The following is a 27,518-nucleotide window of genomic DNA, read 5'->3' on the forward strand; positions in this document are numbered from 1 at the left end:
AGCAATCTTTTACTATTCAGCCATATAACAGTAAGCAATCTAAACGATATACGGTATATATTTTAAAACATTTATAACAGAGAGGTTACTTACTGCCTATAAGGTACTGAATATTGTGATGACTTGACAAACATTCAAACCTTCATCTCTTTAAAAATTACATATTAATATGTAGTATTGGAGAAAATGTAAAATGCCAAATCTGTATTAGCATGTATCCACACTTTGGTGCAGTTATTTTTCAATAAGTGAATCAATGTCATTACAATGTTATGTTATGGTGCCAGTTTAATAAAAAATGTTCTTACATATAGTTACATAGTAGGTGAGGTTGAAAAAAAGACACAAGTCCATCAAGTCCAACCTATGTGTGTGATTATATGTCAGTTCTCTTGATTTAAATCACTTATTAGTGTATAGTAAGAAACAAAAACTCTTTTTTTCTTTAACAATGTGGACATTTTTGCCTATGCTTACTGCACATTAGTCCATTTTAGGGATTGATTTTCTAAAGGCAAATAGGTTGTGCACTTTGGAAAGTGCAGTTGCTCCAGAACTTAGTAAATGAGCAAAAAGCTCTGCTGACTTTCATCATCCAATCATGTGCAGGTAAAAATACTGTTTTTTTTTTTCCTTGCACGTGGTTGGGTATGCTTTTTAAAGTGAAGCTTTCCTCATTTACTAAATCTTGAAACAACTACACTTGCAGTGTGAAACTGCACTTTGCAAAGTGCACAGCCTATTTGCCTTTAGTAAATCAACCCCTAAGGATCAAGTGAGATCCCCTATTCTGATATATCACAAGATGGTCATACATGAACAGTCTTTTCACCAAGATTAATGGGTGGTAGTAAATCTGTCCATACTTGTTCCAAATGCTACACTGCCAAAGTACTTGATGAAGGCAACAGCTGTCTTGTGCTGTTATACTGTATAAAGTATATATACTATATAAAAATATAAGGAAGCAATCCAAAAAATGTGGTTAAGCACCAGTAGTTTTGATAATGTGTTAATATTGCTGAAACCTACTGTTATTTCTCTCAAACAACAAATGATGCCTTGGAAAATATGTACTTTTGAAAGGCTATTTTTTTAGAGAAAAGGCAAAGGTCACAAAATAATCAGAAAGATTTTCCGATATATTGGAAAATCTCTATGTGTCAAAATGAATGGTTGCAATGATTGTGAGTGGTTATTATCACCCAGTACATAGGTAAATACCATATTGCTGGGTGTTGGAAAAGAAGTTCAAATTGGTTACATGTACATATTGACCCTAATTTTTTACAGCAGAATGTAACAAAAATGGTAATTGAAGTGCTACACCATGGCTAAGAAGTCCAGATACATCTTTATTCCATAAAATTTGGGGGGGGGGGGGGGGGGTGCAATCCAAAAAGTATCCAACACATTTCAGGGGTCTAAAATGCCTCCTTCTTTATTTGCTAAATCAGCTGCTGATAAAGCCTGTACTTGTAATCACACTGAAAATTACCAATAAAGATCCAATTCAATTCTAGTTCAGTTACATTGTTATCAATTGTTTAGATCTCCATAATGCATTGGATATAATTTGTATTGTCCACCTAACTTTTACTGAAATCAAGTTATAGTTAAATAGATAGGGGGTGCTAGAAACTAGGATATAATATTTAAAGTGCAAACAAAATTATGCTTAATTAAGTACCTTCATTAATAAAAAATTGATTATTATAAATATTGGCAGTGGAGTTACTGCATAACCAACCAAAGCAGTACATTGATAACAATGCCAATGATAAATTTTCACAATACAGTGAATATTAATTCTAAAGTGGAGTGATATCTTCCAACATGTGCCAATTTCTTGCCAATGATATAAAAAAAGGTTCCGTCACCAAAAGAAAGAAGAAAATACACCTTGAAGTAATAGATATCTGCTTACCAGATACCAATGACCCCTTTAATTAAAAAGAGAGTCACTAGCGCTTATGCAGGATTGTGCCTGCTCACATGGACGGCTTGACACCTGGATGATGATTTAGGCATGAACCCCTCCGATCCCAATCGTTCAAGCAATGTATATATGGGAAACAAACAAAGTCTCCATAGTGTAAAACCATTTATTAAAATGTTAAGAAAAAGAGGTCTCTGACAGGGAGTAGTACTAAGCAGAGGGTGTGCCACATCCCAAAAATCTAAAAAGACCAAAACATTCCCCTAGAGTGGGACTTTTGAGGCACTACCATCAATGATGTATCATTGATGGTAGTGCCTCAAAAGTCCCACTCTAGGGGAATGTTTTGGTCTTTTTATTAAAATGTTAAGGTAACATTAAATAGCCAAATGGCCGCTTACATTTGTAGGTGCCTACCCGGCACTGGGGCTGCTCGTTTGTCAGGGTATGGTTGGTGTCAGAGACCCATCGCACCGCATCAATGGATGGCGTGCGTTCCACCCGACGTGAGAGACAACCAGATAACCAGATGTAGGTAAACAATCACGTGACCACGTATCGCTCCGAAGTACGTTTCGTTATGAACGTCCTCAGGGAAGTGGATTGGTCATTAGGTTACGAGCTTATAACGACAAAAAGGCGGGTAAATACGAACGTGACAGGAAGTCTTCCGTTTGTATCAATAAAGTTTCAATGGCATTAGATAAAAAAATGAAAAAAACGAAGGACATGCTCCCCCTGGTGGCTAAAAACCATATGGATTTAATAGTCACTCTGGCTAGAAAGGTAATAATTGGCATAGCCTAGCACTGCTTCCTATTGCCATATATTACTCCCCCTACTGGTTGTTTCCAAGTAGACGAAAAATACCCCATAATGTCAATTATGTTATATTATTGATTTGCAATAAATAATGTGAAACTAAGAAACAAGTTGTACCTGGGCCTCTTAGCAGTGGTGTGGTCGCTTCCAATTTCTATTTTGTTCTTTTATACTACAAGCCAATAAGACCATTGAAAACCTCTAGGGTGTAGAAGCCAAATTAATTACATCAACATCAATACTTTAGTATGACAATACCGATACGATAACTTTATGGATCCAGTGCTATTCTTCTACTTTCCTTTGTGACAGTAGAAGATATGTTCACTATCAAAGTGAAAACTTTGCAAAGAATATTCAATCATTCAATCATGTGCAAGAAACATAAAAAAAAAAAAAAAAAAAAAAAAGATTTTTGTTTTCACTTTGCAAAGAGAATTTTCACTTTGGAAAAAGAAAAATTACTTAGGTTAGTGAAAGCAGTGTTGTGTTGACTTAAATCATCCAATAGTACTACACTGTCATACTTGTGCTGCTTACTACAACTAAGCTACAATTGAAACTGCAGAATATCGGCATCCTATAGCCTTTTAAATTATTAGGGAGATGCTAGAAAATCATAAATGTAGATTTGACTAGTAACATAAGCTGATGATGACACAAATAATGTACTGTTTGATCACAGCTTAAAAGCCCTGGGTGAAGCAGTGCAAAGTATCGTATTTTCTCGGGAAGCTCAGGTTTATTTTCTGCCACCCAATTCTAAAAACATGTCTCTTTCTATAAGAATCACATTGTGCCCTGATACTAAAAACATGAGCCTCGCAGAGCTGAGATTTTCACGATTCACAAATCTTTTTACAATCTGTTATCTTCTTATTTACTTTCCTTTTCCTAAAACAAAGCCAAATAAAACTTGCATACAAGCATAAGCCGAATATCACGCTAGTCTGTTTGCATTTTCTAACCAGGCTTTGTTTTATGTGAATATAAATGCATCAGAATAATGATTTCTAATTATCCAAGAAATCATTACAACATGTGGCATGCTAGATGTTGAACCTTTGCCATGCTAGATGTTGCTGAACTACATTTCCCATAATTCTCATTATTTGAATACCACAACCTCCCACTCCTGATATAAATATACTAATAGGATTTTTATGTTAATTTTGAAATTCATTTAAAAAAATGGGAGAAATTTATTTTAAAATTGTCCAACTAGCCAACTGAAGGCAGTTGTCTAGTTTTGATCACAATTTTTCCTCCAACACTGATTTAAAAAAAGCACACAATACACAAGACGCATATATAGTAAGTTGTTTTTCTGTAGGTATATAGAGCTATAGGTTTTGTAAACTTTACCATCATATTATTTTTAGCATGGATGATAAAGTGTATAAACCCCAAATATATATATATATTTTTTGCCTAATTAGGGAGATTTCCATTTGCTTCCTGTCCTTTGGAGAAAAAGGGAAGTGGGAAGATATCTTTCCAGTGTGAGGGAAATTCCCACTTAGAAAGTTGTCCCAGGAACAAGTGTCTTCATTGGATGATTTCCCTTCTATATTGTGTACTGTATATTTCACCTGTATTTTCCCTTTTGCTTTTGTTGGAAACAGAGCACACCGTGGCTTTATTTTCCTTATATTTGAATCTGTATCTTTAAGGAAATGTTATTCTTTTAAAATAAAAAAACAAAAACTGGGACAGGTAAAGTTTTCCTGAAAACACACACCTGCAGAAGCCTACCAAACCCTAATGTCATAGCCTAACATCGTTTTGGTTCTGAAACTTTTAGGTAGTGTCAGTTTGTTTAATAAGCTCTCACCCCAGACATTCCCACCGGCCCATCACTATGATGTGCAGCCTTATTGGACACAAGGAATGTGCAGGATGCAGGAAGGGTTGGACAGTCTTTGGCACAAATAAAGGCCGAGCGGCTCAGGACAGAAAGGTTTGGAAGTCTGCTGCCACTATGTGCAGGCACCTCTAGGTGTCTACACTTAATGCCTGCAGCATTTTTTTGTTTTTTTCATTAACCTAATGCTAGGTTTAAGTGGAATTCTGGGCAATCAGTTAAATACGCAGTACATAGAGGTTTACTGTTATTTATTCCAAAATTTGTATTTAACATCACATGCCTATGTCACCATGTACATAAAACTATACTACTTGTTCATCTTTATTGCAAACTGGAGACTGTAAGGAATGTATTATACTAATTCATTGTCCATTGAACAGGCCAGATGCATAGAGGTGCATAGAGGTGATATCAGAAACTCTATAGCTGATAATAAGTGTGCAATCAGACTGAAAGGACTTCCATAACTCCATGGCTCAGTTGGGATTCCACCATGCTAGGGAGAGTCTAGCCCTGGGGGTCAGACACTTGAAGTGGTCTAAGGACCAAGTCTTTTTTTTGTTCCATGTTGCCAGAATTTTGAGTTGCAATGGTGTGGAATGAAACTGAGCGTACAGCACAGCCTCCAAGAAGGCAACCATCCCCTTGCAATGGGAAGTGCCTAGAGCAGGGTCCAGCGCATTCCAGTAAAATTACATCTTTGCCTCACTTCTTCAATCTGGTGCAGTCCCCTAAGGCACAGCTGAGAAGTCAACAGATCCAGAAGCCACAGAAGAGTCACAATGGCTATGATGTGTCCAAGGGACTTTATAGAAGAATAATCAGAGAGGAAAAGAAATTCCAAAGGAAAGAGGTAATCTTCTCTCAGTAAGAGGTCCATTACCTAAGCGCACTAGCAAAACATAAAATCCTGTGTCCTATACTGTATAATTATAAAATCTGTAACCCAAAATCAGATTTTAAGTATAGGCCTTCCTTATTTGGTGATAGTCTGAGTTCTGAGGCAATGCCTATAATGCCTAATATGGGCCTATACTCAAACATTAACCTAACCACTTCCCAACCGAGGGTACATCTACCTCCTCGGGAAGTGGTGCTGACATCTGGGTCATGGCTGCAGCCATGATCCAGAAATCAGTTTCTTCAGCTGGCAAACATCTTTAAAGTAAAAGTGAATTGTATGGCTATATAGCCGCCTGATCACTTTTACAGGTGGCAGAAGGGAGCCAACCGCCGCCTTTACCAGGCTCTACCATCCCACTGGGGAGCCCAGTACTGGTGACTGTTCACATCAGATACACTACACAGAGTGGAGCTTTCATTGTTTGTCCCCCTCTCTGACACTAGAAACCAGAAATGAAAAGGATCTTGTTACTTCCAGTTTTGGTTTGTTTGTTATCAAGCCATTACCAGCTTGTAAAGCATCTGCTCTCGGTTTGATCAGATGATTTTCTAATAGACCCCAGATCTCTTCATAAAGAGGGTCTAGCATGGCCCCTGCTAACCAAGGGATGTTCATCCCTTTTGATAGCAATAAAGTTCAATAAAAGATTAAAGGTACAGTATAAAAAAATACATTTATATAAAATAAATATTGAAATAAAACATTTTTAAAGTGCCCCCGTGCTCATGCAGAATGCGCACACAGGTCCTTTACACATATGTAAACGGTAACTGCACTGCACATGTGAGGTATCGTTGCAAATGTCTGAGTGAGGGTAACATTTTTAGTGCCAGACCTCCTGTGTAACTCTAAACTACTAAGCTTTAGAGGCTTCTAAAGCATTTCCTATGAGGATTTTTTTGGTACCATAGTTTGTTGTGGTTCCTTGGGTGTTTGCAATTTTAAAAAGTGACATGTTAGCTATTTACTTGGTGTAACATCATCTTTTATATTGCAACAAAAAAATGGTTATTATATTGTGTTTGTGTGCACTGAAATTCATTAAAGTCCTAAAAGTTTGCATTTTAAAAATGGCTGTACAAATATCGCGTTGCATAAAAAATTGCAACAACCACCATTTTATTCTCCAGGGCTTCTGCATAAAAAAAAATATGTTTTAGGGTTCTAAGTCATTTTCTAGAAAAAGAATGCACAATTTTAAATGCATATGAGAAATATCAGAATAGGTGAGATGATGGAAAACAGGGCAAAAAAAAAAAAAGTTATTTTTTTTCTCAAGCTCTTGTAAACAAACAATTACTGTATAATACAATTCTATAGCTAGAAATCTTATTATGCAATGTGTCATAGTTACCATTTTCAGAGCCCGTTCAATATCTATCCCTTGGCTCCAAGGCACTGCAGGGTTTGCCAGGCAGTCACCAGCACTCCCTCTTCTTGAGACATCCACTCGTTGCCTTCTTAAGTATCGAAATGCTTCTGCAATTACCAGGACTGCATCATGGGTCAGTGCAGATGTATACTAAACATAACAAAAAGCATATATGACACATAGTCTCAGACAGTGTATACATAATAATAATGAAAAGATGCTTGAATACTAATATTGCTTTTTGAATAAAAAGGTTACAGTTATTTATGCTTCAATTAATTATTATGTTACGGGGGTTTACAAAAACCATGAATGGGCATTTTGCAGTTCTGTCCCAACCATTTAGATATAAACAGAAAATATATTCTCCTGCGCTGGTGCAGAGGGCCTTAGTAAGGGTGGTAGTATTTCTTAAGGTTGTATATGTGAAGAGATCATACAAGCCCCGCTGCCTATGCCGACTAGGGGAAGTCCGAAATATTATGTGAAAAAGGAAAAGAAAGGCGCGTGGCCTGTTGCATGAATAATTGAAAGAAAGAGTTTATTGTAAACACAAGTAATATATACAAGGAAATACTACGCATTCGTACATATAGGTAAGAGCAATGTTACACATTTAGTAGATTGATATAAGTTGTTGTCCCCACAAGGGATACTCAAATAGTTGGCTAACGTGTTTCGAGGGTTAGCCTCTTCATCAGAGCCTTAGAGGGCCAAATCTAGTCTGTGTTTACATGTATAAAGTAGATATAGAGGAAGCTGGACGGGTAGTGTACCACTACATAGGTGTTATAGTGTTGTGGGCGAATTCTCTTTCAATGTAAGGGGTATCTTTCCACATCTCAGCACTCTCAGTACCATAGGGATGGTGTGTAAATGTAGGGCCATCTATTGATTGCTGTTGGTCTTAAAACCCTGGTGGTTGGTTCCGGTATTGCAGCCGAAGGTCTATGGATGTGTATCCACGTCCTTGTTAGGCTATGCTGAACGACTCCCCCGTGCTGTGGCTGTGTGCTGTCTCCTACCAGGCTAAAGCCATGTTGTGCTTCTGGATTCCTGGAGTGGGAGTGAGCTACTGTGCAGTATGGCCGTGTGACCTTGATACAGGCAGTGTTTCTTCTTTGGAAGGAAGGAACACTGCCTGTATCAAGGTCACATGGCCATACTGCGCAATAGCTCACTCCTACTCCACCAGGAATCCAGACGCAAACATGGCTGTAGCCTGGTAGGAGACAGCACACAGCCACAGCGCAGGGGAATTGTCCAGCATAACCTAACAAGAACGTGGATACACATCCATAGACCTTCGGCTGCAATACCGGAACCAACCTCCGGTTTTTAAGACCAACAGCAATCAATAGACGGCATCTACACACCATCCCTATGGTACTGAGAGTGCTGAGATGTGGAAAGATACCCCTTATTGTGAAAGAGAATTTGCTCGCAACACTATACCACCTATGTAATGGTTCACTACCCACCCAGCTTCCTCTATCTATATCTACTTTTATACATGTAAACACAGGCTAGATTTGGCCCTCTAAGGCTCTGATGAAGAGGCTAACCCTCGAAACGCGTTAGAAAATCATTCAGATGTTTTTACCATTAGCATAACATTTCTGTGGTTAAAGAGTGCAGCTGTTTAATACCTCTGACAAATTTTAATATTGAAGAATTTAAAGTGGAATCAAGCTGTGATGGGGAGGGAGGGGAGTTGTGGAAGTACTACTCAAAATATACAAGTATGCACGGCATACTTCCAAATTATGGAAAATCTATCTCTGAGATTGCCTTTAGACAGCTCTACACGCTCTGTTGTTGTCACTGCCATCTTCTCTGATTCTTCTTCCACATCTGGCATCTCCCTTCTTGGCATTTTTGGCTAATAATGCAAAGCTATTGCAAATTCATGGCACCTGGCTCAACTCTTCAGCATCTTATGAGAATGTACACAATGTGCATGTAGCATGCATTTAAGAAACATGCTAGCAAGCAGATAAAGGAGTTTTTCTTTTTTGCTGAACACCCCTGCAAAGTTTCTTCTAACAAAAACTCTAGCTTCTAACAATTTTTAAAAAAATTCTCAATAATTTGTTAAATGCATCCCTCTACTGCATATGCCAGCGCCAAACACTTAATTTATATGACATAATATTTGTGATATCCTTGCTAAAAGCTAGTGTAGTAATAAGGGTAAATACATTTTATTAACTCATTATTTACCAGTGTCCAATCTGTGCTGCCCCTACATACATAGATTCTCAGGTATTTTTTTACGACATTTTATCAACCGTCCAGGCAAAAGTAACTGAACTGATCAGCTCAGGAAACCTACTGGCAACAGTTTGGTTACTTCATAGTTTTGATATAAATTGTTAATACCTTGCTTTGATATTCGGCTGTTTTTAGTATTGAAAACTTATTGAAACTCATTGAATTTGTCAAATAATTGTAATTAGTGCCCATCACAGATGAACTAAATTTGTAATTTCAAGAACATTTTTAAGCCCAGTGGATATGAAGAGTAGAGGATAGCTTAATTTGTTTTGATTGCTTTTTACTATATTTTGATAAAGGCAAGGGTACACATTTTATTTCTTTAATTAAACAATCAAGACTCCATAAAATGTAATTGAAAGATTTAAATATTCTTACAGTTAATACAGTATACATATTCAACGCAGTATTACTGAAATTACTTAACTTTTAATACACATTCTTATTTAGTTAGAAAATATAGGATTAGAAATAATTTAACACACTACCTTTATAAACATGAACTGTGCAATTAAAATCTGCTTTCATTATTTAAAAATGACACTTTTTAAACTAGGTACAAAGGTAGGGATGGACATTACATTGTATACATGGTCATTTGTTAGGAAACAACCAAGATGTTAAAATATACACTATATTACCAAAAGTATTGGGGTGCCTGCCTTTACATGCACATTAACTTTAATGGTATCCCAGCCTTATGCCCCGTACACACGGTCGGATTTTCCGATGGAAAATGTCCGATCGGAGCGTGTTGTCGGAAATTCCGACCGTGTGTAGGCTCCATCGCACATTTTCCATCGGATTTTCCGACACACAAAGTTGGAGAGCAGGAGATAAAATTTTCCGACAACAAAATCCATTGTCGGAAATTCCAATCGTGTGTACACAAATCCGACGGACAAAGTGCCACGCATGCTCAGAATAAATAAAGAGATGAAAGCTATTGGCCACTGCCCCGTTTATAGTCCCGACGTACATGTTTTACATCACCGCGTTTAAAACGATCAGATTTTCCGACAACTTTGTGTGACCGTGTGTATGCAAGACAAGTTTGAGCCAACATCCGTCGGAAAAAATCCTAGGATTTTGTTGTCGGAATGTCCGAACAAAGTCCGACCGTGTGTACGGGGCATAAGTCTGTAAGGTTCAATATTGAATTGGCCCACCCTTTGTAGCTATAACAGCTTCAATGCTTCTGGGAAGGCTGTCCACAAGGTTTAGGATTGTATCTATGGGAATGTTTGACCATTCTTCCAAAAGCGCATTTGTGAGGTCAGGCACTGATGTGGACGAGAAGGCCTGGCTCGCAGTCTGCGCTCTAATTCATCCCAAAGGTGTTCTATCAGGTTGAGGTCAGGACTCTGTGCCGGCCAGTCAAGTTCCTCCACCCCAAACTCGCTCATCCATGTCTTCATGGACCTTGCTTTGTGAAATGGTCGAAATCATTTGGTGGAGGGGGGATTATGGTGTGGGGTTATTTTCCTGGGGTTGCGTTTGGCCCCTTAGTTCCAGTGAAGGGAACGCTTATGGCATCAGCATACCAAGACATTTTGGACAATTTCATGCTCTTTGTGGGAAGGGTTTGAGGATGACTCCTTTCTTTTTCAACATGACTGCACACCAGTGCACAAACAAGGTCCATAAAGACATAGATGAGCGTGTTTTGGGTGGAGGAACTTGACTGGCCTGCACCAGTCCTGACCTCAACCTGATAGAACACCTTTGGGATGATATAGAGTGGAGACTGCGAGCCAGGCCTTCTCTTCCACATCAGTGCTTGACCTCACAAATGCGCTTCTGGAAGAATGGTCAAACATTTCCATAGACACACTCCTAAACCTTGTGGACAGCCGTCCCAGAAGAGTTGAAGCTTTTATAGCTGCAAAAGGTGGGCCAACGCAATAATGAACCCCAGGGACTAAGACTGGTATGCCATTATAGTTCATGTGCGTGTAAAGACAAGTGTCCCAATACTTTTGGTAATATAATGTAAATAATATAACAATTGCTATAGGTCCTTGCACCAGAGAGGGCTAAGTACTGCTTTATGCATAATTAATGTTTCCAGCCAGCATTGGGCATTCTTTTGAGGATTAGTTGTTTTAAAGTAAAAAAAAAACATGCTCAGTTTACCCCAATCTGGGCTCTCCACAAGCCACAACAGTCAGAATACACATTTGCATGTTAATGGGAGCATACTTCCAGGAGCCTGTACTGTCTATGTTTCTCTCCACTGCACCTGTGAACCTAATGTATGCTATTTGTAATAACCCATGCTCGAGGAAGTGTTTTCAAAGTTTTTACCCTAACATATATTTAGTTACACAGCAAAGTCATCACCTACAATGATGGAGCAAGTGTGTCAGACTTTCCAGGATATACCCAGTCCCAAAGTGATTAGCCAGATTGGGTGAACTAAGTAGAGTGCGATGATGAAATTAGGAATGGTTCTCTGTTTCACTATTGTACGTGTTTGAAAAGCTTAAGGCATGCAGTCCCTCCCTTTCCCTGTATAAATATACAGACTAAGTAGAAAGGGCTAAACAGCTGTGGTGTGGTTTTCCTTATGATAGTGGTAAAAGTTGCGTTTTCTGCTGCTCACTCACAAACAATATAATTAAAGAAAAAGTGCAATTAAGTCTTGTTAGGTGTCTGGAAAATGATATATGCATGCTTTGTTAATTATAATGCGTAGGAGTTGGATATGTGAATAAGAAACACCAGTCAGAGAGGCATACTATACCTTTAATGGTGAATTCCTTGCTTCAGGGAACTCTCGTTCATCCAGACGCACCCATCGCTGTACAAACTGCTGGACAAGCGGATTCTCATTATTCACAATCTGAAATCCAGTGACATTAGCTCCACCATGCATGACTCTCTCCAATGAAATGCCTGTAAACCCCTGTGTTTGTAGAAAATAAAATGATAAAAAGTTAGTTTCCTGACTGGATCAATTTTTGTAACAAAACCAGGATATTTAGGAAATTTTAACATGCCTTTTATGAGGTAGGCCAGATGGGTGTTTAACCAATAAACCAGGTTGCTTGATTTCTTATGGACATTACTTTTAGTTATGAGGGGTCAAAAGCCATCTTCTTGTCCACACATAAAAAATCTGCTAATCATGGTCTGCCAAGCCTAGAACCATATAATCTTGCAATAAGGGCCGTGGCCAGCCTATCTTGACATTTGTTTTCTAATACAGCATCTAACAGACCATTGTGTTATGTTACACTAAAGTGTAGTTTCTCTGTAATAATGAGAACCTTGCCATAATTCGAAAACTTTTTTTATATTCCTGTGAAATGAATGATCTTGTGTTTTGTCATTGAATAAAATTATATTACAATTACACTGCATTTAATATAGTGAACATTTACCCTAACATGTTAGACTCATTTTCCAGGAGTTTGTATCATGTTGTCCTAAAGTTTGTTATGTACTCAGTGCAATTATCATAAGGCAAATGGGTCAGTTGTTCCATGCCCACCACTCCAAGGGGAACTATCACTAGTTGGAACAAAAATCCAATGTACAAAGCCTGGTGTACAGCTGCAGTAGTATATAAACATAGATAGGGGTTGATTTACTAAAGGCAAATAGACTGCACTTTGTAAAGTGCAGTTGCACTCTGCAAGAGCAGTTGCTTTAGAGCTTAGTAAATGAGCAAAAGCTCTGCTGACTTCCATCATCCAATCATGTGCAAGCAAAAATGCTGTTTTTTTTTTCATTTTCCTTGCATGTGATTGGGTATTCTTTACAAAATGAAGATTTACCTCATTTACTAAGCTCTGGAGTAACTGCTCTTGTAGAGTGCAACTGCACTTTGAAAAGTGCACAGTCTATTTGCCTTTAGTAAATCAACCCCGTAGTCTCTACCACCTACCAACCCTAGGTCTAAGCTATTGGCTACTGGCTATTGAACTTCCTTTTTCTAGTCCTGTCGTAAGTGTTGTACGTCACCGCGTTCTGGACGGTCGGACATTGGGTTGACCGTGTGTAATCAAGACTGCTTGAATGAAATTCCGTCGGAGAAATCTTCGGAGTTTATTTAGATGGCAAAACCGGTCGTGTGTACGCGGCATAAGAGTCCATTCAATCGATAAATGCAGAAGGCAATGCAATCATGCATGCTACTGTGCCCTTCCTTTGTTCGGCTGTGTTGCTGGAGGATACCACTCTATAGATTATTTTCTAAATGCATAGGGTGCTGGTGCTAGTGGGTGTTAGTTCTGTTTAAAAAATATTTTCCTCCATCTAGGTGTTTGGTTAGAGTTTACAATATACACAGAAATGTGGATTCTGTAAGTGAGCTTCTATAGAAGACAACTAGACAACACAGCTTTATTTGCTAAACTTCACTTTCAGAAAAAGTGACTATTTGAACATCACAGCCTTGCAGTCCTGTAAAATGTCCCCATATTGGGTCCACATATATACCTTTATAAAACAATTACAAACTACAGGGCAACTGTCCATAACTTTATACTGTTTTGCGGTCTGTCTAGTACAATGTACTATTGCACTCGACCATCTTATTTTTTAATAGTCATGGTATTACATATTAGGGGATGCTGCTTACTTTACTAAAGCACAAAAATAATTTATAGATTTTGTTGCCTTAGGGGATTATGTGAAATCTCCATTAATCGCTGTAAAATATTGCAATTAGAAATATATTTCAGTTAGAGGGAAATATATTTAAAATACTGAGTGTTGTGTTGGTGTTATTGTAATTAGTTCAACTTCAAAGGTTGGCCTTTTGTTCTCCCTGAGAACATCTTCCCTGGGTAGTAAACAACAGCCTTCTTTGACTCATCCAATCAGGCTGTGCCCAATATACATTTACTAGGTACAGTGACCAATTAGGGAGAATTATATTAGCCACACTACAGAAAGGAGGGGGGGGGATATAATGCTTTGTGACCAAGCTAACTCACTCTTTGGTGTGGGAACAGACAGCAGTCACCATGGGCTGACCTGAAGTTAACAGGTAATCTAATATACTTGTATTTTATACTGTACTGTAAATATGGGTGTTGTGGGTAATTTGTAAATACCATGTAAGCCAGGAGACCTACACTGTACATTGTGTTGTAAATACTGTTGGGTGTGTACTTTGTATAGATTATGTAACCCTATTAATAAATGTGTATTGCGGAACGAACCACCTCTTTGTTGTAAGATCTCTCAGATCTAGATATGTATATGTCCATACTACTACAATGATTGAGGTGTATGCACAAAATACAGAACTAGTCAACAAAATGGCGAACACGAAGGGACAGAAAAATTTGGTGGTCTCTTTCAGCAATATCTCAAGGAGTTGCAATATCTACAAAAGGCACACTTTGAAAGGGTTTTTCATTTGAATGCTAAAAAAATGAACATTGGGTGCTCTAGGTGCTCGATATAGAAATGGGCTATAAGAAATAGCTGTGTTCTACAGTGTGTAATTAATAGGGAGCCTACGAGGAACACATAACTTTTGTTAAAAGCTAAATATAATATAGAATTGGTACATGAAGAGTCCAGATGCATTAGAAGGAGATGAAAAGAGCTGTTGCCCAATGTTTCTATGCATGAAGATTCAGTCTATTTAAAAAAAAAAAAAAGAGAGAGCTGTTTCCTGTATGTATGCATATCAACAGGAATTGAGAGCACAGCACAAAAGATGGATAGGGAGGACAGACAGTCTTTAGAAAATGTGCTACTTGTAGCTAACAATATTGGCAAACTGTTGCCAGAAGTGCACATAACATTTCATGCAGATAATGTCTTGCAACGATGTAAATTGCTGGGAGTTGCCAACTCCAGAGATCAGGTTAAAGTTTTACTATTAACAGTTAACTTAGACACATGGTCTTCCCTACCAGACCATGTTAAAGAAGGAAGAGCAGATTACAATGAAACTGTAGATGAATTGCTAAAAATAATATATCCCTTTGACCTAGGCTTAAAAGAAGCGTATAGAACAAAACAGGAAAATAATGAGAATCCACTTCTTTATGCAAACAGGCTATGGTCAGCTTACTATGTAGGCAAACGGAGAAACGTACACAGAGAGGACCCAGAGTACAAAACCCTCCTAATAGCTAATGCCCATCCAAAATTTAAAATTAAATGTGCATTTTTTATAAATCCCCTTAAAGATTCATATCAATGCATCATGGACTGTATGCACAAATTTTTTCATGTGGCCAGAAGGTCTAATTCTGTGAAATCAAAGATTTATCACCAGAGTACAAACAACAAAACCTGTTTCGCAAGTCACACTACAGGAGAATTTGCCACCTTTTCAAACAGAAAGAGGCACCATTACAATTACAATGCCTCCAAAGATAAGATCTATAGGCATGGCCCCCCAGGTACTAGTCAAAGGCAAATAGCTTCATGCTCCCCTTTGAATGTAAATTCCATGGAAAGTGATCTCAGATTACAGCACAGGAAATCAGTTCTGAAAGAGGTTAAGCTAATTAGCACAATTACCTCTCTTGAAAATGAGATTGAACTACTGAAGTCGCATATTCATAATTGGGAAAATACCAATAAAATAATGGAAACATCACAACATGTTCTTAAGGTAAAATATGAAGCATGCCATGCAGATGTGGTACAGTGTAGGAAAGAACTGAAAGAAATAAAACAATCTTTTGATCAAATTGTTAAGGTCCCACAGAAAACCATCTGTTCCATTCAAGCAGAAAATACTGGAGGGGGGGCCAACCTATCTATGCTATCTGCTAGGACTTCACCTTACTGGGAACAAACCTTAAATATAAGCAATGTAGAAAAAGCAAAAGAAATACCAGATCTAATGTGTCATTCAGATGTCTATGATCTGAGTCATTTGTTTTCACCAGATCCAAGGGTGAATGTCAGTGAACATATACCAATGTAAATATGTAAATGTAACAATGTGGCAGTGTTTTCTTTGTGTGAAAGAAAGGGAAAAGGGTAATAACTTTTGTCTAAGTTATATTTTCCAGGTGCAGGGAGCTCATGAAAAAGTATTTACATATTAATCAGGTGTATCAATATAGATGTATTTATACATAAATACATACACCTAAGGTAATGTATATTAGGCTAGGTATTCAAACATGGTTATTAGTAATACAGGTGTTTATCTTCCCCAAAGGATCAGAAGACTGCCATAAATATTCAAAGGTATAGGGTACAAGTAGTGTTTAGTACAGAAGCCTACTCTTGCTTCATTTTATATATTTTTTATTTATGTATTTGTTTTTGGTTGGTGTTCTTGGTTTTTGTTTGTTTTTTTTTGTTTCTTTTCTCCTGTTTGCGTAAACACATAACAATTCAGTTGCGATTTATCAAAGCTCTATCCAGGATGTATGGGTTCAATCTAAATGAATGTGTGTGTCTGAGTGATGAAATGCATGGGTATGAACTGTCCATGTGTAAAGAAAGATTTTTTTTTTGTAGGGGTGTACTCACCATTGTGTTATAGCCATCAATAAGTGTGATCACACTAATGCGCATGCTTTGTACTGTTTATGATTATTTTATTAATTTTTCTCGTTTGTAATGAGCTCAATACTGGTACCAGTTTAAATCAATACTTTTTTTTTTACAAGTTTATATGTATTCGCAAATAAATAACCTGTGCACAGATAAGAGATCTCGATCCCTATAACTCTGAGAAACTGTAGGGATTTTGTTTTGATAATTTTTCCTTTTCTGTGGCTTAGAGTGAAGTTTCATTCACTCTAATACGTGGAAAATACATAACAATGCATTGCTTTGCACCCTGTGGCATCTTATGGATTCAGTAGATCTGGTGTTTTGTTTTTCCTTCCAAATTGACACATGTGCTGTTAATATGTGTAAAGGTTTTATGTCTACAGGTTGTCTTCTTAAACTTTAAGTACTTACAAACACACCAGGTTTCCTATAACTTTTTGTTTGTCAGAGTACAGATATGTGGGTGTGTCTGTACATTTTCGACTGTACTTACTGTGGATGGACGCATTATCTCAGCTGAAAGTCTGTTCCAATCATCCACTACTAGTTTAGTCCATTATGAACCTCTCAGAGAGGTACAGTGAGGTGTTATTAATTTTTGAGTTTTGTATTTTAGGAGACATACACAGACAAGGACAAATGATTGGACCCAGACTGGACAAAGTACTTTGAAACACAGAGGACCTTGAAACATAATTTTTATTTTTTTTTTGTTTTAAGGAGAAGCCTTGAATCCAATTAATTGCAGTCAGGCCCAACTAAATTCTAAAAAGAAAAACATTTAAACTTTTTTTTAAAACAGAGATCCTGCTCTCTGTAATACAAGTTCTTGTGGCCTGATTGAATTGCAAATAGATTTGCACTGAGAGTCAATTAATATGTTAATCACCACCGACAGAGGGTGTTGCCTTTTGAATAGCTACAATGTTTGAAGGCAATTTCAATGTTTTTTTTTGACAGGATACAGATTCAATTTTTTTTTTAACTTGTTAATTTTTTTTTCTCTCATTTTTATTCTTATTTTTTTTTCTTCTTTTTTCTTAATGGTAATTTTTTTTTGTTTACAAAAAAAAAACAAAGGGGGAAGAAAGATTTTTATTTATATATTTTTTTTTAATTCTTTTTTTTTATGTTTTCTATTTTTCTTTCTTTCCTATAGTACCTCTATTTTTTTTTGTTTGGCAATTCTTGAGTTTAGTTTCACTAGGGTAAAATTAAAAAAAAAAAAGAGGGGAGTAGGGGGAACATTATATGGAGAACATTTAAAATGGTTAGAAATGTTGATATAGAATATTAAAGCTTCCCTATAGCATTTTTGGGGATGGACCAAGTTCCAACAGTTTTTCTTCTCTCTTTCAACATTGGATAATTGTTATATAAATGTATGTGATTGTAGCTATTACCAACTATGACAGTAACACCGGGGTGTTAGCAACAGTCATGTGACTATTTTCTTTGTATATGTGACATACAATCCTCTCTACAGTTCTAATATTGGGCAGTCATCATATGTGGTCATGGATCAATTTTTTTTTGGTCAGTTTTCTTTTTGTGCCATAATCAAGTTCAAAGAGCATTGCGTGAATATCATATAGATATACTGGGACTGGTGAGACTCATAGTGATTGGCAAATAGCAGGGAGTATAGTACAATTGTACTTAAGAGTAATTTAGTTTGATTGTTCCTGAAGCCACTAGTGACTGATGACATCACACTTATCCGTATTCTGAAATCAAGTTATTTTTGTCTGCGTAGGCGACACTGCCTAATCTGCACGGAAAACTCTTAAGGTGATGACCTCTTCCGTAGCCTGCTAAAGGCAGGACTCATACAGTAGCTACACATGGTAGCCAATGACAGAGCTATATGCCCAAAGGTTTGGCACCAGCCAAGGTTGAACGGAACACAGTTCCAGTAAAAGGGGTTAGTGGTGAGTTGCGATGGCAACAAAACTCCCCGGAACACGTGAAGGGTCATACACGAACACACAACGTGGTATTCCACAGAAGGTGGGGCAGAGGTACTTGCAGGCATATGACAATGGAGGAAGAAAGATGGGGGGATGAAAATCAGACACCTGGCTGAAGGGCGTAACCATTCAAATTGTTACACATGTCACTGGGAAAGGGGTCTCATTAGTATGTCGCAGTATATCTATGGCAATTCTAATCAAAGGTCCTTACGGCTCAGACTTACCAGACAAGCATTCAGTTGAATGCATATGTTTTAAATGTACTTGTGTTTTTATTTCTCTACCTTTGTCCACATTAATAAAGTATAATCTTAGAAAGCCAGGAAAAGCTGGTCCCCAGGCTATTATTGTATGCTGTATCCACTTGGAATCACCAGTGAAGGCCGTCCCAGAAGCAAGGGCAACAGGACCAGATTCGCCTTATGGACTTTCGTACTGTTAGTATCGGACTATTGTTATTATTGGACTGTTGAGAACAAGGATCCTCATGTTTTTGTTTTGTTTTTCCTTATTGTTTTGTTTTGGTGCTGTTTCTCATGATTTCTATTTTGGACTTATGACATCCAGAACAAGTGATTACTACCAATACTGGGATCCAGAAGTGTGAACTGTAGAGATGGAGAGTTTAAAAGTTTTTTTTTTTCTTCTCAAAGAGTTTTATTTCATTTCAGAGGACAAAGTCAAACGTGCCAGATATTGAAGGAGATTGCACATAAACCATTATTCTAGGTGTGGCCGAGTCTCATATTTTCAACTGGCCACAAGGGGCCATCTGTTGCCTTAGGGGATTATGTGAAATCTCCATTATTCGCTGTAAAATATTGCAATTAGAAATATATTTCAGTTAGAGGGAAATATATTTAAAATACTGAGTGTTGTGTTGGTGTTATTGTAATTAGTTCAACTTCAAAGGTTGGCCTTTTGTTCTCCCTGAGAACATCTTCCCTGGGTAGTAAACAACAGCCTTCTTTGACTCATCCAATCAGGCTGTGCCCAATATACATTTACTAGGTACAGTGACCAATTAGGGAGAATTATATTAGCCACACTACAGAAAGGAGGGGGGGATATAATGCTTTGTGACCAAGCTAACTCACTCTTTGGTGTGGGAACAGACAGCAGTCACCATGGGCTGACCTGAAGTTAACAGGTAATCTAATATACTTGTATTTTATACTGTACTGTAAATATGGGTGTTGTGGGTAATTTGTAAATACCATGTAAGCCAGGAGACCTACACTGTACATTGTGTTGTAAATACTGTTGGGTGTGTACTTTGTATAGATTATGTAACCCTATTAATAAATGTGTATTGCGGAACGAACCACCTCTTTGTTGTAAGATCTCTCAGATCTAGATATGTATATGTCCATACTACTACAATGATTGAGGTGTATGCACAAAATACAGAACTAGTCAACAATTTCATAGAGAAAGAATCTCATTAAGGTTATATACAGGCAAGGACTAGATGAAGAAGTACAACCAGTAAAAGACTTGTGTACACAAAATCCTGATGAATAAATTCATCTACAAGTCACTATCAAATATCAAAGTAATGTTGTTAATATACTTGATATCAACAGGTGTACAGCTAAATACTTGACTAATTCATTGTTAGCCACAGCAGTGATGTTAGCATGATTTACATGTGCATGGCACTATATAGTAACACAATAATGCCGCGTACACACGAGCAGACTTTCCTGTGGACTAGGTCCGACGGACTTTATGACGGACTTTCTGACTAGGTTTGACGGACTTTCCGAACCAACGGACTTGGCCACACATGATAGGCCTAAGTCCGTTCATAAGTCCGTTCAGTTTGAACGTGATGACGTAAACGGGACTAAAAAAGGAAGTTCAATAGCCAGTAGCCAATAGCTTCCCTTGCGTCGTATTTGGTCCGTCGGACCAGCTCACAGACGAACGGTTTTCCCAATTTTAGTCCGTTGGACTATGAGTCCGTCGGACAGATTTGAAACATGTTCTATTTCTAGGTCTATCAGATTTTTAACCTGAAAAGCTATCGGACTAGCCCACACACTATCGGATTGTCTGCCAGACTAATCCTGTCGGACCTAGTCCGCTGGAAAGTCCGCTCGTGTGTGTGCGGCATTAGAAGCACCCAGGCTGTGCCACTGCAAAGCATTTTCATTCTGCAATGCTCATTTTATAATATAGGTTTGTAAATATTTTAAACTTGATCCAGTATATTAAACCATTCTTAGTGGCAGAAGTTACAAAATCAAATTAAACATAAAATAAAAGGGTTGAATATACTTCTCAGTCAAAACACAAAAGCTTACTCAACTTAGATTACTAAGCTTTCCGGCGATGACTGAAAAAGTAAAGTAGTAAGTATAACCAGCTAAAGTGATATTTGATATAAACAAAAAAATGTGATAGTGCATTTACTATCTTAGCCTTAGAACAGGGGTAGGCAACTCCCGGCACTGGTGCCGCCACCAGCACACAAAGCCTCTTTTGCCGGAACTCGACTCCCTCCCCATTAGCAGAGCAGTGCAGGGAAGTGTCAGTGAGACACTAATGCATTCCAATTTCAGAATTCCCCACGCCGAACCTGCACTGACGGGGAGGCACTGTGCCCCCACACATTGTAAAAGATTGGAAACATTGTTTGGTTCTCTAACTTTGCTGTAGTCAGCTTTTGTGATGGGGAAGAGATTGGGTGCTGTTCTGCTGGAGGGGGGCTGTCATTGGCCACTGCTAAAGCCAATCACAGTCCTGATAGCCCCGTCCACCATCTGGAGGAAGAGGTTGCCACTACCAATCTCAGAAAGAAGGGATTTCTCTGTGATTGAGAAAACCACAATCAGGTGACAGTTTGTGGAATTACTGCTGAGCTTCTGGGAACTTTGTTGAAATTATTCCTGAACCTTTGCATCACTTACTACTGAACCCCTGCACTCTGTGTCCCTTTAAGCCACAGCCAGTATTCAGCGCAATAAAAATCACACCCAACTTCTGCTGCAGTGCTTTGTGCCACACTTTTCCTCAGTTGCGGGGGCCCAACTTATGATCCTGCACAGGCCCACTGCCCAATGCCCCTGACCTGAGCTCATCAATGCGCATCCATTCCAGATGCTTGTATGTGACATCACATACATCACATACAAGCATGTGGGCTGGATGTGAGAGGTGGATCAGAAGGATGAGTGTGCCAGGACAGGTAGATGTGTCTCATCTCTGCTTCCTTTCACCACTCTGCATATCACGCATAACATAGATGGGAAGAGGGTACAGCGGTGGAGCAGATAAGCAGGAGGGTACAGTGGTGGAAGAGATGAGAAGGGGGTTCAGCAGTGGGACAGAAGAGCAGGGGGTTACAGTGATGGGACAGATGAGTGGGGGGTTCAGTGTTGGGCCAGATTAGAAGGGGGTTTAGTGGTGGGACAGAAAAGCAGGGGGTAGAGCAGTGGGGCAGATGTGAAAGGGGGAGTATTGGTGGGACAGATGAGCAGGGGGTTACAGTGGTGGGGCAGGAGAGCAGAGGGGTACAAAGGTGAGACAGATGTGCAGGAGGTACATTGGTGGGGCAGATGAGAAAGCGGGTTACAGGGGTGGAGCAGATGAGGAGATGGGTTCAGTGTTAGGACAGATGAGAAGGTGATCTAGTAGTGAGACAGAAGAGCATGGAGATACAGTGGTGGAGCAAATGTGCAGGGAGGTACAGTGGTTGGGCAGATGAGCAGGAAGTTTACAGTGGTGGGGCAGATGTGCAGAAGGTACAGTGGTGGGAGGGATGAGAAGGGGTATTCAGCGGTGGGACACAAAAGCAGGGGGTACAGTGATGGGGCAGATGAGCAGGGGGATACAGTGATGGGAAAGATGAGCAGGGGGGGTTCACTGTTGGGGCAGTTCAGGTAGCATCAGTGTAGTGACGGTTGAACACCATCTATTTGATTGCATTACTGCCAGTTTAACGCCATTTACTTCTGTGTGTGTTACTGCCAGTTTAACGCCATATAGTTTTGTGCATTACTGCCATTTTAACACCATTTACTTCTGTGTGCATTGCTGCCAGTTTAACGCCATATAGTTCTGTGTGCGTTACTGCTAGTTTAATGCCATATAGTTTTGTGTGCGTTACTGCCAGTTTAACGCCATACAGTTCTGTGTGCGTTACTGCCAGTTTAACGCCATATAGTTTTGTGTGTGTTACTGCCAGTTTAGTGTCATATAGTTCTGTGTGCGTTACTGGCAGTTTAACGCGTCACTGTACGTTTGGTGCATTATATTGCCTTATGTTATAGTGTATCCGTGGAGTGTGTCTGTGTAGTGTGAGTACTCAAATTAAAGTGCACCAAACACCTCTTTACATTGATTAAAGTGCATCTACATACAGATTTCAACTTCTTTACAATTGCTTATAAGCACCACCTCCTCCCTCTCAATAATTTCTGGGAGGGCAAGAAGAGGCAGGCGTTCCCTTGGCACTGTAAGGGTGCCAGCAACAAATTTGTCCACAGGCAAAGGTGGACCTGGTGGTCAGTCCTCAGGCAGGGCATCATTTCCTCTGTTTAGTGAGTTTGCCTGTGCTATCCAGCCACAGCATGCAGAGGTGGTGGTGGTGGACTGTCTTACTAAACCTTCCTCATCCTCCTCATGCTTTATCACACAAGAAGAAACAAGTGTGCAGTCACCTGCAGTTGCCAGAGTGGATAAACCTGCCTCCTTGTCCGCATCTATTCCTGCCATAACCCCAACATCAGCCATTAAGGAGTCAGCTGAGTTATTTGACCACAGCATCAGCCACTTGCTCCTTGATAATGTCCTGTCAATACTGGATTCAGATGTTGGTTCTGAGGTTGAGGATGACAGGAACATGAGCCTAAAGAGAGGGAGGAACACTGGTAGACAAATTAGCATTCATGTTCCCAAAGCCGCAGCATATTGCCAAGTTGTCTCCAGTGGTAATGATGAAGATGGAGGAGATAGAGATGATGATGATGAGGTCACTGATGTGACTTGGGTGCCAGACAGAGCAGAGGAGTAAACTGAAGGGGAGGCGGCACAACCCCAAGAAGGCCGACATCAAGAAAGAGAAGAGAGCAGCCACCCTATTCCATCACATTCTGCAGCTAATATCTCCATTCCCCAAAGCTCAGTTGTCTGGGCCTTTTTCAGCAGATCTGTAGCAGATCGTAGTGTTGCGATCTGCAAACTGTGTCTCAGGCACATCAAACGTGGCAAAAACACCAACATTTGGGCACCACATGCTTAACAAGGCATTTAACATCCAACCACTTAGCCCATTGGCAAGAGCACCTAAAAGCCACACAAAAGGGGCACAAATCTGTCCCTTCTCCTCCTTACCCACTTTAGTCTGCCCCTCCTATATCGAGTCATTACCTCTCAGCAGGCTCCACTGACAGGGATTATAGTATAGCACTGGGTGTCCTAGGTCCTAGCAGCACATCTGCCAGCAGCACACCACCAGCTGTAGACTGTAGCTGGCAATTTTCTCTGCTCCATCTGTTGCAGCGGGAAAAAAAAATACAGTCCCTGCTACCCACATGCCCAGCATCTAAATGCAAGCTTGTCAAAGCTGTTGGCTCTACAACTTCTGCCTTTCAGCCTGGTGGATTCTGCCCCCTTCCGTGAATTCGCACAATGTGCTGTACCACAATGGCAGGTTCCCAGTCGCTACTACTTTTCACGTAAGGCCATTCCATCTCTCTACCATCACGTGGAAGGGAATGTTCAGGCATCGTTGGACAAGGCAGTCAGCCATAAAATGTGTGTGTGTGTATGTGCATGTATGTACTGTATTTATGATTTATGTATGTGTCTGCATATGTGCATTTATTAATTTTTATATATATATATATATATATATATATATATATATATATATATATATATATATATATATTGATATATATACAGTATATGTGTGTGTATTACATGTGTGTGCTTATATATGTGTATGTGTGTGTTTATATATGTGTATGTGTGTGTTTATATATGTGTATGTATGTGTGTTTCTAAGTATGTATGCACATTTTGTTGAAATTTCATTCAAATTTAATTTGAAAAGTGATTCATGTTTAGATCGCTTTTCAGAGGCATTTGACAGCCGGTATAGAGGCAATATGTTGCCTCCTGACCACCTGTTTTAACCCCTTAAATGTGTCATCACTATGCTGTAACTGCATGCAATGCACACAGTTGCAGGGTGGTTGCAGTGCAGCCCCATTCACCTAGGGGTATACTTCAAGGGTGCCCTGACTGGAAAAAGATTGTGAAACACTGACATAGAGGAACCAATCTCTCTATTTTCCTCCTGCAGCCACTAAATGCCTGCTGGAGGGAGAGGAGGAGAAGCCAACGGAAATGGAGAAATTGATTCCTTTATACGCAGCCACCCAGTTGCAACCAGGCCCTGTTGTTCCGCCCTTGGGCTCGGAGGAAAAGGCCCTGTCTCGGGGTCAGGGGGCCTTCATGGTTTCTTGCATCGGGGCCCTGAAGGTTCTAGTTACGCCACTTGTCTGCATCACATGGTGGATGATTACCTCGGGGCCAAAACAGAGATGGAGAGCTTTCCAGCTGACGGTCCACTGACTTACTGGGTCATGAGAACAGACCACTGGTCAGAACTTGCCCAGTATGCTATTGAGTTGTTGGGCTGCCCTATATCCAGTGTGCTTTCAGAATGGGCATTCAGTGCTGCAGGTGGTTTTTATAGAACGCGTCTGAACGCGTCTGGTTTTTATAGAACGCAGGTGGTTTTTATAGAACGCGTCTGTCCACAGACTCCATGGACTTTTATAAAAATGAATCAGTCCTGGATTACCAGCTAGGAAACCCCTGATGCCGATGTCACTGATTAATTCTTTTTGGGATGTGGAATCTCTGCAGGGACTTCGAGGCTGCCTAGCTTTGAGGGTGGTTCAATCATTTTATCTGGAAGAATGTTTTTGGTATAGGTTTCATGGGCACAATTAACACCCATAGACCAATTTTTCTGCACCTGTTTGACAGGTGCATATCATTGCAATTTTTTACAGCAATGCCAATTCTTGCTTTCATCAAGATTACCTCTATAGGGTTACGGTGGGAAGGCGCCAACACCAAAAGACCAATTTTTACGCACTCGTTACTTTTATACAAAGTCAAAGTGACACCAGAATGTATACAAAAAATCTCTAATCTTGTTCCCAGTGCATTACATTGTGGCCTCATCACACACACTGGTTACCCAGCTGTTGCTGAGCAAAATAAAGGCAGCTTGCAGGGAAAATGTCATTTTTTTTTGGCTTTATAAATGCAATTATTGCTGCAGCAGATTCTAGACACGGTACAGATCTGCCACTTTACAGGTAGACTAAGGGGACCCCCCGGGCACTATATTGGAAGGAATTTTTCATTTTTAGACTTTCACTTTAAAAATCAAAAAATCACTGCTCATTTAAAAATGACATTTTTCACAAACTTTTTTTTAATTGACACATGTCCCCCAGGGCAGGACCCGAGCCCCTATAACCATTGTATGCCCAATTACATGCATATAAGCCTTCAAAATGGGTACTTTTGATTTTTGATGCTCGGGTCCCATTGACTTTAATGGGTTTCGTTATTCGGGTCTGAACTTTCACGGTGTTCGGAAGTTCTGGTGCGAAACGAACAGGGGTTCATTCGGTCCATCCCTAATACAGACTGATTTACTGTTGTGGGTTTAGTAACACTTTAAGTATAAGGCAAATGTACAGTATAACGCATTAAAAAAATTACTTATAAAGGGGGCAAGTAACACAATAACAATATAATAATAAGTGAAAATTCGTAAACGGTGTAGATTCAATTAATAGAGTGCACAACAAATAAATCTGAAAAGTCCAAAAAAAACGTCACTGTGAACAACTGTTCTATATATATAGGACTGACACACACACCTATAGGAGTGTTTACTTCCTACTTCCGCTTGGGTAGCTGAAACGCACGACGCACGTCACATAGCAGTGATGGATCAGCTTCTGCTTTCCCTGAATTGTTTTTATGCCTGCTGCATCTTGTACTGGACTATGTAAGTGCATAATTTTAAGAAATTTAAAAAAAAAAACAATATTACACTATTCCTGCCTTCTGTGGCTCTTTGTGGCAGAGCCAATTCTACAGAGTCCTGTGATGTGAGTTGGATGTATCCACTAGAGGATATATGAGGCTGAAGAAAGTCACTTTCATATACCATTTCATATTGGATTGGAATTGTTTTTTATTCCAATATGGATAATTGATTGAGATGAGATTCCTGAAGGAGCTAAATCAATGAGATGAGGAGTTTCCTATATCACATGCTTAATGGTCACTTGTTGCCTGAGGCTATCTGGTGAGAGCATTTGACTATCACTTCGGGTGAAGCACTATTGAGCTGAGATTTTGGAGCACAAAGCACTTTAGAAGCAGGGTGTTGGAGTATATATAGAGGAATTGTTCACAGTGCCGTTTTTTGGACTTTTTAGATTTATTTGTTGTGCACTCTATTAACAACTTCAGCCCTGGAAGAATTTACCCCCTTCCTGACCAGAGCACTTTTTGCGATTCAGCACTGCGTCGCTTTAACTAACAATTGCGAGGTCGTACTAAGTGGCTCCCAAACAAAATTAGACGTCCTTTTTTCCACACAAATAAAGCTTTCTTTTGGTGGTATTTGATCGCTTCTGCGGTTTTTATTTTTTGCGCTATAAACAAAAAAAAGCGAAAAATTCTGAAACGCAATATTTTTTACTTTTTGCTATAATAAATATCCCCAAAAAATATTTAAAAAACATTTTTTTTCCTCAGTTTAGGCCGATACATATTCTGCTACATATTTTTGGTAAAAAAAAATTTGCAATAAGCTTTTATTG

General features: G+C 39.1%; 1 protein-coding gene across 3 annotated transcripts in view; it reads right to left on the reverse strand.

Moving 5' to 3' along the window:
• GRIA3 (glutamate ionotropic receptor AMPA type subunit 3) overlaps positions 1 to 27,518 on the reverse strand; it is a 446,082-nt gene that overhangs the window by 69,785 nt on the left and 348,779 nt on the right. For all 3 annotated transcript variants that reach the window (XR_012236014.1, XM_073599435.1, XM_073599434.1), the window contains exons 6-7: positions 11,928 to 12,089; positions 6,887 to 7,054 (exon numbers count right to left, since the gene is read on the reverse strand). Coding sequence is in view for 2 of the 3 variants with exons in the window: in XM_073599435.1 (XP_073455536.1) it covers positions 6,887 to 7,054; positions 11,928 to 12,089 (330 nt within the window). In the remaining variant the exon portion in view is untranslated. The remainder of the gene's footprint in view (positions 1 to 6,886; positions 7,055 to 11,927; positions 12,090 to 27,518) is intronic.

This window comes from Aquarana catesbeiana, linkage group LG09 (genome assembly GCF_042186555.1).
Source record: "Aquarana catesbeiana isolate 2022-GZ linkage group LG09, ASM4218655v1, whole genome shotgun sequence".
Lineage (NCBI taxonomy): Eukaryota > Metazoa > Chordata > Amphibia > Anura > Ranidae > Aquarana > Aquarana catesbeiana.